General features: G+C 48.2%; 2 protein-coding genes across 2 annotated transcripts; both read right to left on the bottom strand.

The window, feature by feature from the left end:
- Nucleotides 1-8,026: 8,026 nt before the first annotated feature.
- Nucleotides 8,027-8,674, bottom strand: LOC139833360 (uncharacterized). The gene has a single exon (XM_071823624.1). The coding sequence runs from the start codon at nucleotides 8,672-8,674 to the stop codon at nucleotides 8,027-8,029; it is 648 nt and encodes a 215-aa protein (XP_071679725.1).
- Nucleotides 8,675-10,550: 1,876 nt separating this feature from the next.
- Nucleotides 10,551-12,827, bottom strand: LOC127313949 (protein NRT1/ PTR FAMILY 3.1-like). Its single transcript, XM_051344428.2, has 3 exons — nucleotides 12,683-12,827; nucleotides 11,808-12,612; nucleotides 10,551-11,640 (listed from the first exon to the last, which is right to left on the bottom strand). Exons 1-3 carry the CDS (start codon nucleotides 12,765-12,767, stop codon nucleotides 10,776-10,778), a joined length of 1,755 nt encoding a protein of 584 aa, XP_051200388.1. The 5' UTR covers nucleotides 12,768-12,827; the 3' UTR covers nucleotides 10,551-10,775.
- Between the last annotated feature and the right edge of the window lie 529 nt (nucleotides 12,828-13,356).

Raw genomic sequence — 13,356 nt, 5'->3', positions numbered from 1 at the left:
GGGCCAGGGGGCCAGCACACCACATGGCGGCGCGGGCCAGACCCTGGCCGCGCCGGCCTAGGGTGTGGCGCCCCCAGGTGCCCCCCTGCGCCGCCTCTTCGCCTATAAAAGCCCTTTCGACCTAAAAACACCGTACCAATTGACGAAACTCCAGAAAGACTCCAGGGGCGCCGCCACCATCGCGAAACTCCAATTCGGGGGACAGAACTCTGTTCCGGCACCCTGCCGGAACGGGGAAGTGCCCCCGGAAGCCATCTCCATCAACGCCACCGCCTCCGCCATGCTCCGTGAGTAGTTCCCCCATGGACTACGGGTTCTAGCAGTAGCTATGTCGGTATACTCTCCCCCATGTACTTCAATACAATGGTCTCATGAGCTGCCTTACATGATTGAGATTCATCTGATGTAATCGGTGTTGTGTTTGTTGGGATCCGATGGATGATACATTATGATTAGTCTATCTATAAAGTTTGTGAAGTTATTGTTGCTGCAATCTTGTTATGCTTAATGCTTGTCACTAGGGCCCGAGTGGCATGATCTTAGATTTGAGCTCTATATTATTGCTTAGATTGTATCTACAAGTTGTATGCACATGTCACTGTCCGGAACCAAAGGCCCCGAAGTGACAGAAATCGGGACAACCGGAGGGGATGGCGGTGATGTGAGGATCACATGTTTTCACGGTGTGTTAATGCTTTGCTCCGGTACTCTATTAAAAGGAGTACCTTAATATCCAGTAGATTCCCTTGAGGCCCGGCTGCCACCGGCTGGTAGGACAAAAGATGTTGTGCAAGTTTCTCATTGCGAGCACGTACGACTATATACGGAAAACATGCCTACATAATTAATAAGCCTGATGTTCTAGCTTAATGCTTTGATTCCTATCAATTTCCCAACTGTAATTTGTTCACCCAACACTTGTCACTTATTGGAGAGTTGCCACTAGTGTAGATCGCTGGGAACCCCGGTCCATCTCTCATCATTATATACTCGTTCTACATGTCATTGGAAGTAGTATCAACTATTTTCCGGTGCCATTGCTCTCATATTGCTATTACTGCTGCTGTGTTACTGTTACTACTGCTCTCATATTACTGCTACTTTCACATCACCCCTGTTGCTAGTGTTTTTCCAGGTGCAGCTGAATTGACAACTCAGTTGTTAAGGCTTATAAGTATTCTTTACCTCCCCTTGTGTCGAATCAATAAATTTGGGTTATACTACCCTCGAAGACTATCACGATCCCCTATACTTGTGGGTCATCAGTAATGTAATCAACACAAATATCCTTAGACAAAGCATTGATGTTTTATCCCTAGTGGCAACAGCACATCCACAACCTTTGAACTTTCTGTCACTGTCCCAGATTTAATGGAGGCATGAACCCACTATCGAGCATAAATACTCCCTCTTGGAGTTACAAGTATCAACTTGGCCAGAGCCTCTACTAGCAACGGAGAGCATGCAAGATCATAAACAACACATATTTGATAGATTGATAATCAACATAACATAGTATTCCATATTCATCGGATCCCAACAAACACAACATGTAGCATTACAAATAGATGATCTTGATCATGATAGGCAGCTCACAAGATCTAACATGATGGCACAATGAGGAGAAGACAACCATCTAGCTACTGCTATGGACCCATAGTCCAGGGGTGAACTACTCACACATCAATCTGCAGGCGATCAGGGCGATGAAGAGTCCTCTGGGAGATGATTCCCCTCTCCGGCAGGGTGCCGGAGGCGATCTCATGAATCCCCCGAGACGGGATTGGCGGCGGCGTCTCTGGAAGGTTTTCCGTATCGTGGCTCTCGGTACTGGGGTTTTCGCGACGAAGGCTTTAAGTAGGCGGAAGGGCAGGGTTGGAGGCGTCACGAGGGGCCCACACACTAGGGCGGCGCGGGCCCCTCCTTGGTCGCGCGGCCCTAGCGTGGCGGCGCCTCGTGGCCCCACTTCGTAACTCCTTCGGTCTTCTGGAAGCTTCATGGAAAAATAAGACCCTGGGCGTTGATTTCATCCAATTCCGAGAATATTTACTTTGTAGGATTTCTGAAACCAAAAATAGCAGAAAACAGCAACTGGCTCTTCGACATCTTGTCAATAGGTTAGTGCCGGAAAATGCATAATAATGACATAAAGTGTGCATAAAACATTTGAGTATCATCATAAAAGTAGCATGGAACATAAGAAATTATAGATACGTTTGAGACGTATCAATCACCCATAGGCTTCAAAGTACGCTCTTTGCCACCATGCATAAAAGAATATGTATTTGCTCTCCCAGCATGTGTCACATTACGATCATACTGCCAAGGACGCCCAAGTAGCAATCCACACACCTCCAACGGCAACACATCGCATTCTATCTCATCAACATACTTATCAATTGTAAATGGCACACACACCTTATGAGTAATCCTCAGCATACCACAGTTATTCAACCACTCAAGACGTTTAGGTTCAGGAAGACGCCATGTAGATAACCCCAATGCTGCCACCATCGCCTTGCTTATGCCATTAGTACAGCTACCACCATAAATCATCAACTTGCAAGCCTTGCCCTTTATAGTGCACTGAGTCTGAAACAAACTCCATCGATGTCCCTTGTCAACTGTCTTGCAAGCATCATCTTGTACCTTCTTGAGTTGCATATTCAGCCCGCTCAATGGTACAACCTTCTCAATAGTCACAGTAGTGCCCTTGGTATCAGAGCAAGGTTTCCTCTCCTCAGTGACCGCCTGTACTGGAACAACCTCCTCCATAGGAACTATGCACTTGCCAACTTCCTCTATTGCATGCACAACTCCAGACGGCTGCTCACTTGCCTCCATATATGGTAACACGAAACCACCACGAAGAAAAGTTTTGAAGTCCGCCCAAGTGTCAACAAATTCTCCTCTATCAACCGCATCACACCAACAATTGTCTAACTCCTCGTCCACACTCCGGTGAGCTAGAACATATGCATCATACCCACAGAACTTCCCATTGTATATGCGACATCGGTTGAAACCCATTTCCATGTTCTTCTCCCAATCTTCATACTCCTCAACTGTCGCCAAATGGTGTAGATACCAACTAAGCTTGGATGCATGGCGTTGTATTCGCAACCTAATGTCAAGATAATCATTGAAAACAACACTTGAATTCTTGCCATGCGAACACCGTATGCCAAAAACATCCCCTGGAAATCAATTCATCGCGGACGACTGCTGAGCCACCGGTCTGGGAGCTGTTTGCGTCGGCCTGGGAACCGGATGGTCCGGCCAGGGAGCCGGTTGGACCGGACCTGAGACCGGCCGGTCCGGCCTAGCAGCCGATTGGACCGAGCCTGGGGCTAGTTGTCGAGGGTACTCCTCGGCAATGCCCTACGTTTGGGGCTTAGGGTAGATTGAATCCTGTAGGCTGACACGAGACATCGGTTATGAAACAAGCAGGGAGAGCGATTTACGTAGGTTCGGGGCCCTCGATGAGGTAAAACCCTTACGTCATGCCTGCCTGATCTTGATTACTGAAAATATCAGGTTACAATGGGGTGCCGAAGGTTTCGGCTGTGATCTCGTCGAGAGGCTAAGTTCTACGATGACCTAGATCTAGACTTGCGGTGGTTATGGCTACTATGATTGTGTGTCTCAACAGGCCCTCTCCTGGCCCTTATATTAGGAGCCAGGTCTCGAGAGGCCTGTTCGAGTACGACTAGGTTACAAAGAGTCCTATGTCTAATATTTCCATGTCTTCTTCGTCTTCTTGCCTTGCTTTCGAAGTCTCCTTTCTTGGAATTAACGTATCGGCCCACCTTGGTCGATGGATATCCTTCATGGGCCCCTGGTTGGACCGTAAGAGGTAGCACAAGACTAGTTACCCGAAGGGTAATGCCCACATCAGTAGCCCCCGAGTGACTGGCCGAAGAAACTTCGGGCAGGGACTAAAAGTATCTTCTGTTGAATGTTTTTAACACCCAAAAATCTTGACTCCTTTGTAATTGCAAGGCCCTCTATATCGGGTGCGCGTTCAGTGCTCCCGATGGGAGTAGCCCCCCGAGTCTAGGCACGGATGCTTGCAACCGTGTGTAGACTCAAGTTGTACTACTCGGATGTTTTTCTTCTGCCAATGTTCTCTACAAACCGTTATGGTCATCCGATACATCCTCCTGTATCGGGTCTTCAATTCCTTCAAATAAGGTTATGCTTGTTGGTAGAACGTAAAGGATATTGGATAATGTGCCCATCTTTACTCGATAAATCGATGTTGGTTAACTGCCGAAGGCAAAACAACGTTATCCTTCTCAGAATCAAGTTCCTGGGTATGATTCTGGGCCGCGCAAAATCTTCGAGTCCATAATTTTTATCGGGTGCGCATTCAGCGCTCCCGATGGGAGTAGCCCCCGAGTCTAGGTGCGGATGCTTGCAATCGTACGTAGACTCAGATCACACCACTCGAATATTTTCAATTTTCTTCGGGTGCTCTATGCAGAGTCGACATTACTCATGACATCATTGCTGACGTACCGCTGCTGCGATCTGACTGATATGACATGACCTGATGGGCCCACCCTATTTCTGCGCGGTTAGTTAGGAAATGACTAGTGCTTGTGCATTGACCGAGGTGCCTCCTCGATTTCCGTGCGTAGTGGAAGTAATGGGCCGCCGGTTTCATCTCTCTTTCTTGGACACGTGTACGATCGGATTCTTGCCCATCTTCCCACGATCTTCAGAGTTATGGCCATGATTCCCCAGGACTCCTTGTTATAAGTAAAGAACCCTTTTCCGTTTTCCGTTTTCCGTTTTCACTTTTTACTCCTCCCTACTGCTCATCTTCTTCCTCACTTCCTTCTCGCCATAGCTTCTGCTCCCGAGAACTCAATCACCATGGGCAAGAAGAAGGGAACTGCTAACTCAAGCACTTCCGCAGGCTCCCATCGGGAGCGCAGAAACTTTTTTGAATCCTTCAACTGGCGATGAATCTGATCTTGTCCATCGCTTGCGTGATCATATTTCTCGGTTGAATAAAGATATATCCAATCTTCATGCTATGGCAACTCTGGTGAAAAGAAAAAGTGAAATTGCCACTGCTATTGAACAACATGCCTTGGATCGCCTCCGTGTTACTACTAAGAGTTTAATCTATAAGCAGTCAACCACCCATGTTTTCTGTCGACTCATTCGTTAAATAATCTTCTGCTGATCTGAATTTTGACCATAACATGAATTGTGGTCCAACCGACCAAAGGCTGTTGCCATAGCTAAGTTTGAACATCGAGTCGAGAAGGTGCATTATTACTTCGACAAATATCATGCGCATCTTTCCATGGTGTGGAAGACTTTGTTTCCATTGGATCATGCACCCGAGACTTTATTTGCATTATTTAATCGGTTCAAGACTCCGAAGAGGACTTGATTATTGGTGCAGAAGGAACTTCTTTCTGGAGCCGAACTTTCCCTTGCTTCAGTCTTAGCATGCCACCCGACCATAAATTTGGAGGCCATAGCAAATTCTAATAAAAAATTAGATCAGTTTTATTCTATAGCCAGACATCCTGCATATACTATGATTTCCCGAATGGAAACAGGAGTTGAAAAAGATTTGAAGGCCCGAGAAGATCAAGAAGCCTCGTCATGAAGTTCTGTATAGTTTTTTTATGATAACCTTGCGTTCCAAGGAGTAATCCTGTATGTGCTTTGATGTGTGTTTTAAACATCAATTGTTTTTGAACTTGTAAGTTTGATTGAAAAGCTTTGTCGAGGGCAACTGAGTGATCAATTCAGCTTGCTCACTCGACGACTCTGTTGTAATTGCATTATTTGTAGAGTCGATTCGTAAGTTTCATATGAGCGACACTCATCGAGTAAACGAGGGATTTAGGTGCTTTATTTATTTGGCTTCATCACACGGTGCACCGTTATGATCCTTTTTGTAAGGAATATTGTTCCCATCAGCTGCAGCACTCACAAATTTTCTTGAGGCTTTGATGGTTTATTGCGTATCGATAACCATAGCTCCTGATGGGAGTATTAATTAATTATCGACACTGTAATAATTCCTTTGCAGCTCCCGAGTATTATCGAGTTGGCCCGTGAAACACGCAGTTTTAGCCGAAGCTCCCAATGGGAGTAGTAGCCAATAAAAGAGGCCCGAACAACCGTTCGAGTGGCAAAATAATTAATAAAGATGGAATGTCGACCAAAAACTTTATTCATAATATATGACGGGCTAAGAGGCCTTCATGTAACGAATAAGGAATAGTTTAATTCTATGCATAGAACCGTCGTAAGTGTGCGACATTCCATGGATTTTCAACATCTTTGCCTGAAACAGGGTTCTTGAGTCGATAGGCTCCTCCTGGTAATGATGAATGGTCCTTCTCATGGAGACTCAAGTTTCAAGGTTCTTTCTTGCTTCAGTCGTATTACCATGTCACCAAAGCTAAAGCCTCAGTTGCGAATTCCTCGACTGTGGTAATTTTGTATCGCCTGTTGATATACAGTCGTTCTAGCTAAGGCAATATCTCGAGCTTCATCAAGGAGATATACAACATCTTGTAGTGCAGTAATAGAAGTTGTCTCTATGTATGCGGTCACCCGAGTAGTTTCAAAACGAACATCGGCTGGTAAAACTGCTTTAGCTCCGTACACAAGAAAAAACAGAGTATACTGGGTCAACCTGTTTGGCGTAGTCCGCAGGCTCCAGAGTACAGATGGTAATTCTTCGACCCAAGCTCTAGCTGCGCATGTGAGGTGTTTTTTAATGCCATCACATATTAAGCCATTGATCCTTTCGACTTGACCACTGGTTTGAGGATGTGCAACTAAGGCGAATTTGAGTTTGATACCACCGTCATCACAGAATTTACGGAATTCCTCGGAATCAAAATTACTTCCATTGTCTATAATGATGCTATGAGGCATGCCAAAACGACAAGTTAGTCCTTTAAAGAATTTAACAACAGTTTTAGCTGTTTGATTTTTGACAGGTACGGCTTCAATCCATTTAGTGAACTTATCGACTACGACCAATAGATATGTGCCCTCCGGGTGATGATATTGGCAGTGGACAACCTTGATCGAGTCCCCATTGCGCAAAGGGCTAGGCCAAAGGTATTGTCATTAGATCCGTTGCTGGTGTGTGCGGCTTTGGTGCAAAACATTGACAAGGGTCACACTTTCTCACCAAATCTCGAGCGTCAGATGCTGCTGTTGGCCAATAAAATCCTGCTCTGAAAGCTTTGGCTACGAGAGCCCTACTACTTGCATGATGGCCACAAGTTCCTTCGTGTATTTCTCGTAGTAGGGTTTTTCCATCGGCAATGGCGATACACCTTTAAAAGATGCCAGAGATGCTGCGCTTATAAAGTTCACCGTCCACTATAGTAAAGGCCTTAGACCTGCGTACGATACGCTTGGCTTCCGTCGAATCGTCTGGTAATTTTTTCTCTATCAAATATGCTAGAAAAGGCTTAGTCCAGAGAGGTTCAAGGAGAAGGACTTGTTTCGTATATTGTAGTGTGGAATCTTCGACACCTTCCTGGTGCTCAGTTTCTGGACCGGCAGTCGACACTTTTGGTGGTGCTGACGTTTTTCCCTTAATGGATCTCTGAGCGATTACTTCATATAAGACTCCATCTGGAATAGGGGAGCATGTGGATCCTATGTTTGCTAAAGTATCGGCTTCCTCGTTGCTAGCCCTGCCGATGTGTTTTAGTTCGCATCCTTCGAATTTGGCTTCCATGGACTATTATATTTGACGATAGGCAATCATGTTGTCACTGACCGTGTCACATAGATTCATTGACTGCTGTACCACAAGATTTGAATCTCCATAAATTTCCAACCGAGTTGCTCCACATGCCTTAGCCATACGCATCTCGTGCAACAGTGCTTCATATTTCGCTTCATTATTTGTCGGCAGTGGAGAGTTCATCCTCAGAATGTATCTCATTTTGTCTCCCTGTGTTGAGATCAATACTACTCCGGCTCCTGCACCTGTACTCCGCTTCGATCCATCAAAATACATCGTCTAGGATCTAGACATGTCGGGTGCTGCCGGAATCTGTGATTGTATCCAATCAGCCACGAAATCTGGAAGAACCTGAGATTTAACTGTTGTTCGATTGACATAAGTTATGTCATGTGGTGCTATCTCGATAGCCCATTGAGATACTCTGCCCGTAGCATCTGGGTTGGTGAGTATATTCTTCAATGGTGCTTCGGTTACCACGATGATCAGATGCTCTGTGAAGTAGTACCGTAGCTTGCGCGTTGGCCTCCATACGGCATATGCCAGTTTCGGATGATGGGGATATCTATGCTTCGCCAGTGTGAGTACCTCGCTGAGGGAGTAAACAGGTCGTTGTACACCATGAACTCTCCCTGCCTCTTCTCGCTCAACAACTAGAACCGTTCTAAAGACATGTGCCGTTGCAGCTATGTACATAAGCATTGGTTCTTTTTCCTGTGGAGTTACGAGTACTGGATATGTTGACAAGATCTTCTTTAGATTATCAAAATATTCCTGTGCCTCGACTGTCCACTCGAACTTTTCTGACTTCTTCATGAGCTGATAAATGGGTAGAGTCTTTTCTCCCAATTTTGCAATGTATCTGCTGAGCGTTGCCAATCGTCCTACCAACTGCTGCACCTGATATAGATTCTTTGGCAGTTCCATGTTGAGGATGGCTTTGATTTTTAAAGGGTTGGCTTCTATCCCTCTTGCTGAAATAAAGTACCCAAGTACTTTGCCTCCTGGTACCCAAAGAAGCATTTCTTGGGATTCAGCTTTATTTTGTACCTGTCGAGATTGTCGAAGGTTTCTCTCAGATCATCGATGAGGGTAGCTGCGTTTTCTGTTTTAACCATGATGTCATCGATGTAGACTTCGATATTTCTACCAATTTGATCTCCGAGGCAAGCTTGCATGCACCGGTGATAAGTTGCACCCGCATTTTTTTATTCCAAATGTCATAACATTGTAACAGTAAACACCATGCAGAGTTATGAATGATGTTAACTCTTGGTCTTCTTTTTTGAGCTAGATCTGATTATACCCTGAGTAAGCATCGGGGAAGGAGAGACAATCGCAGCCGGCTGTGGAGTCGACTATTTGATCGATACGAGGCAACAGAAAATGATCCTTTGGACAATGCTTGTTGATGCTTGTGTAATCGATACACATACGAAGAGCTGTTGTGTCTTTCTTTGGCACCATGACTGGGTTGGCTACCCACTCAGCTTCCTTGAGCTCCTGAATAAAACCGGCTTTGCGAAGCCGATTAACTTCTTCACCAATAGATTTTCTTTTAGGTACCGAAAAACGACGTAACGTCTGCTGTACAGGTTTAACTTTAGGGTCAACCACCTAACCTATCGAAGGCGCCCTTGAGCTCCTGCACGAGCTACTCAAGGTGGTCGAGCTGTTGTATCTAGACAACTGAGAGTAACTGGTCTGGGAGGGCAATGAACTAGTTGGCGACGGTGGAATTCGACCTGTTGGAGGCTACAATCAAGCGGGAGCTTTGCAAAACCTACTTTATTGTTGAGGGGTAGCGTCTGTACTAGCTATATGCATTGAAAAGTTTATAACTTTTTTGACCAAGTGCAGTAGTTAATCGGGAACTTACCTAGTAATCGGACTTTCGGTACGATTAATCGGGCTAAAGGATTAACACAAGAGATTAATGGTAATCGACACGGTCAGGCCCCTAGTAGCGATTAATCGGCCTAGTAGTCGTTGAATCGGCCTAGTTTTTGAACAGTGCTTCTAATAAAAAATAGAATTTGGACGACGGACATTTAGAGAAATTGGGTAGCCTATAACACGCTGCACGAGGGAGCTAGCGTTTTTCAACACCGAGGCACGGCACCCATAATCACCGCGGTCGCGCTAGCATGGCAAAAAAATGTCGCGAAGAAAAACTTAACCCTAACCCTAAAATCCTAACCCTTGCGAGAGCCTCTCGCGGGGGAACAGACCTAGCGAAACTCCCTCGCGAGGCAAACCATCTTCAGAAGCCTCCTTCGTGGAAGGAGCACCCTCGCGAGCGACGCAGAGCGTGCTCGTGACTCTAGGTCCCACGAGGGGGCACCAGGCCGGTGCGCCACGATAAGGGGTTACCACCTTGTGTAATATCAGTGGCGCCACGGGTAGACCACTTTGGCGGGCCACGGGTAGACGTTTTCCTACTAGTGAGGGTTTGAATCATGTTTTGGACGAATCCTGGTTGCCTCACCTTTCTTATCAATGAGAATTTCAGCGGGGCTCTACCCTGCTAGACTATAGTTAGTGCGATTAACCATCATGAAGTTGTCCAGTAGATCACCAGCCAGCATTAGTAGCGCCCGGCAGTAAACGCATGGAGTTGTGTGTCGGCGAATCTTCTAGAAACTTGTCATCTACGATTCTCATCATCGACGATGGTTGCTGCTGCTCTCATGTGTTGATTCTTTAGAGTCTTAGCATGACAACTTTACGTATGTCTACAACAAAAAACTCTACTACGACAAGCTTTACACGATTCTGTGACCAAGGGAAAAGGACTACGGTGCGTCTTAAACTCATTTATGTGCTTGTAATCGTGGCTAGGTTCTACTTGTTCCTCTCTTAAGACAAGTAGAAGGTACTGTAAAACATGCCTTATAATTTATACAGTATTATTTTTGGATCTATTTATACTACCGTTGATGATAATTATTGGTTGACATTTTCCAAACAAAAAGGGGCCCTCGCAATTTCTCAAAGCTCCATTCTGCCCACCACACAACACAGCTCCTCATTCATTCTCCCGCTCTACACTTGGCCCCTCGTCTGCGGCGTCCACCTCGAACGACTTGAGGGTGTAAAAATGGAAGCAAACGATGTAGTAGACAAGGTTGAGCAGCATGAGTAAGGTGACGAGCCAGTAGTAGTAGTCGAGCCTGCCCCTGTTGATGTTGTCCTGCAGCCATTCCCCTCCGCTGGCGCTCTGCACCACGGTGACGAGCACGGTGCCCAGGTAGTTCCCGAGCGAGCCGGCGACCCAGAAGAGCGCGGCGGCCGAGCTGCGCATGCTCTCCGGCGACTGGTCGTAGAGGAACTCCATGTGCGCCACGGTGGAGAGCGCGTCGCTGACCCCGTGGAGCGCGTACTGCGGCACGAGCCAGAACACGCTGATCGGCACGGTAGCACCGGGGCTGTCCAAGAGCCCATGCTCCGCCGCGGCCGCGCGCCGCTTGCGTTCCACGAGCGCCCCCGCGAAGACGCCGAGGACGGAGACGGCCAGCCCGGCCCCCATGCGCTGGAAGTAGGAGATCCCCGACGGCCGGCCGGTGTAGCGGCGCGCGATGGGTACGAAGACACGGTCGTAGAGGGAGAGGCTGACGAGCATTGTGAGCGTGGTGAAGATGATCATGCTGGCGGGCGGGATCTCGAACCGCGGCGAGAGGCGGCGTTCCATGGTGCGCGACTGCTGGATGGCGAAGGTGAAGTTGTGCGAGGCGGCGGCGATGAGCGTGATGCTGGCCGCCCAGAGCGGCAGCATGCGGACGATGGACTTGAGCTCCTCGACGCGGTGCACTGTCGACAGCCGCCACGGGTTCGGCTCGGCGCCGGAGTCAACGGCATCGGTCGTTGTCACAATGGCCGCTCGATCCAAGAACCTTCACATGGGGGCAAGTAAAGTAACGAGCTTATGCGTTAATAATTGGCAAGTTGGATTGGATATGCACCGAAATCGAACGATAAACAAAGAACCACATGAGGAAAAAGCAGGACGATGCACATGCAAACTGGAACCAAATTAGTGTACCAACTCGAGGTCACTTGCCTGAGCTGGTTGGTGTGGAGCAGCCTCCCGTCGGCGGCGATGGTAGCGTCCAGCTCCTTGTTCTGGTACAGCATGGCGGCGTCCTCCGGCACTGTCTCCTTCCTCTTCCTGATCGCCGCGACGATGACGTGCACCAGCCTCACGAAGGGGCTTCCGCCGGGCTTGACCCTGACGTAGAGAGGGTACCCGACCACGAACGACAGCACGGAGACGAACATGGCGATGGCCGGGATCCCAAACCCCCAGCCCCACCCGACGTTTTCCTGGATGTACACCACCACCGTCAGCGCCAGCAGCACGGCGAGCCCCATGGTGAAGAAGTAGAAGTTGAAGAAGCTCCACTTCTGCTCGCCGCCGGGGCGCCTCCCACCCACGCCGAACTGGTCCGCGCCGAACGCCACCACGCACGGCCGGATGCCGCCTGACCCGAGCGCCGTGAAGAGCAGCGACACGTAGAGCACGGCGAGCTGCCCACCGTTCGCGCGCTGGCACGAAGTCGCCATCGACGCGGTAGTGGTAGCGGTATTGCTGCACGTGGCGGGGCGGAGGGAAGGGATGAGCGCGGAGAGGACGAGGCCGAGCATGCCGAGCTGGTACAGCACGCCGCCGCATGCGATTGTCCAGTAGCGGCCGGCGTAGGAGTCGGCGATGATGGCGCCGAAGACCGGGGTGAAGGCCGCCGTCCCCATGAAGTTGGTGAGCAGGTTGGAGGCCTCCACCAGCGGCAGATGCAGCTGCTGCGTCAGGTAGGTGATCATGTTGGCGTTGAAGCCGGCCGTGGCGAACCGATCGCATACCTCGTTCGCTGCACACACATCCAGACTGTAATTTCCAAACACTCGTACAGAAAGAAATTAAGGGAACATGAAAATCACCTAGTATGAAGGGCATCGTCTTGAAGCCACCCTGCTTCGCCTTCTTCGGCGATCCATCTTCCTCAGCCGGTGCTGCACCCGCCATTGATGGATTTCACTCTAGTCTTTTCCTTACTGCCGCAGTGGACTCGATGAGACTACTGAAGTAACAGCACGTGGAATATGTAGACAGGCTAGGTACTGGCGGATGGCAAGTGGCAATATACTTCGTTAGTGATTATACCACTGATTAGTGAGAGAACTAACCGAACGTGGGACTCACGTGGAAACAGCGAGGCATTCATCGGAGACAACAGGCAACGGCACTGCGTCGGAGACTGGAGCAAAGCAGCGAGTTCAGAACATGAGATCTGACGACAGATCTCAGCTGTTTAGTAAAAGACTCTCAGTCAGGAGGTCAGTTGGTCTTCTTGTTAGATTTTAAGCTTTAGGATAAACAACATTAAGATTTAATCTCATAATTAGAACTCTTAATCATATGCACGGAATTGGGTACTAACCAGAATCAATAGCCCACACCCTCTATGGAGGAAGATGAGCCCTTGTCGTGGCAGATGCTGCGGGCAGCAGTTTGTTGATGTAAATGTCCAGTGTGCCGCTGGCACAGCTTTGGAGGTGGCCAGTGGTGGTAGTCAGTCTTCGGTTCCCTTGGGCACCTCTTTAGGATCAATAGT

The sequence above is a fragment of the Lolium perenne genome, chromosome 1, assembly GCF_019359855.2.
Source record: "Lolium perenne isolate Kyuss_39 chromosome 1, Kyuss_2.0, whole genome shotgun sequence".
NCBI lineage: Eukaryota > Viridiplantae > Streptophyta > Magnoliopsida > Poales > Poaceae > Lolium > Lolium perenne.
This window is presented reverse-complemented; position numbering and strand designations above follow the sequence as displayed.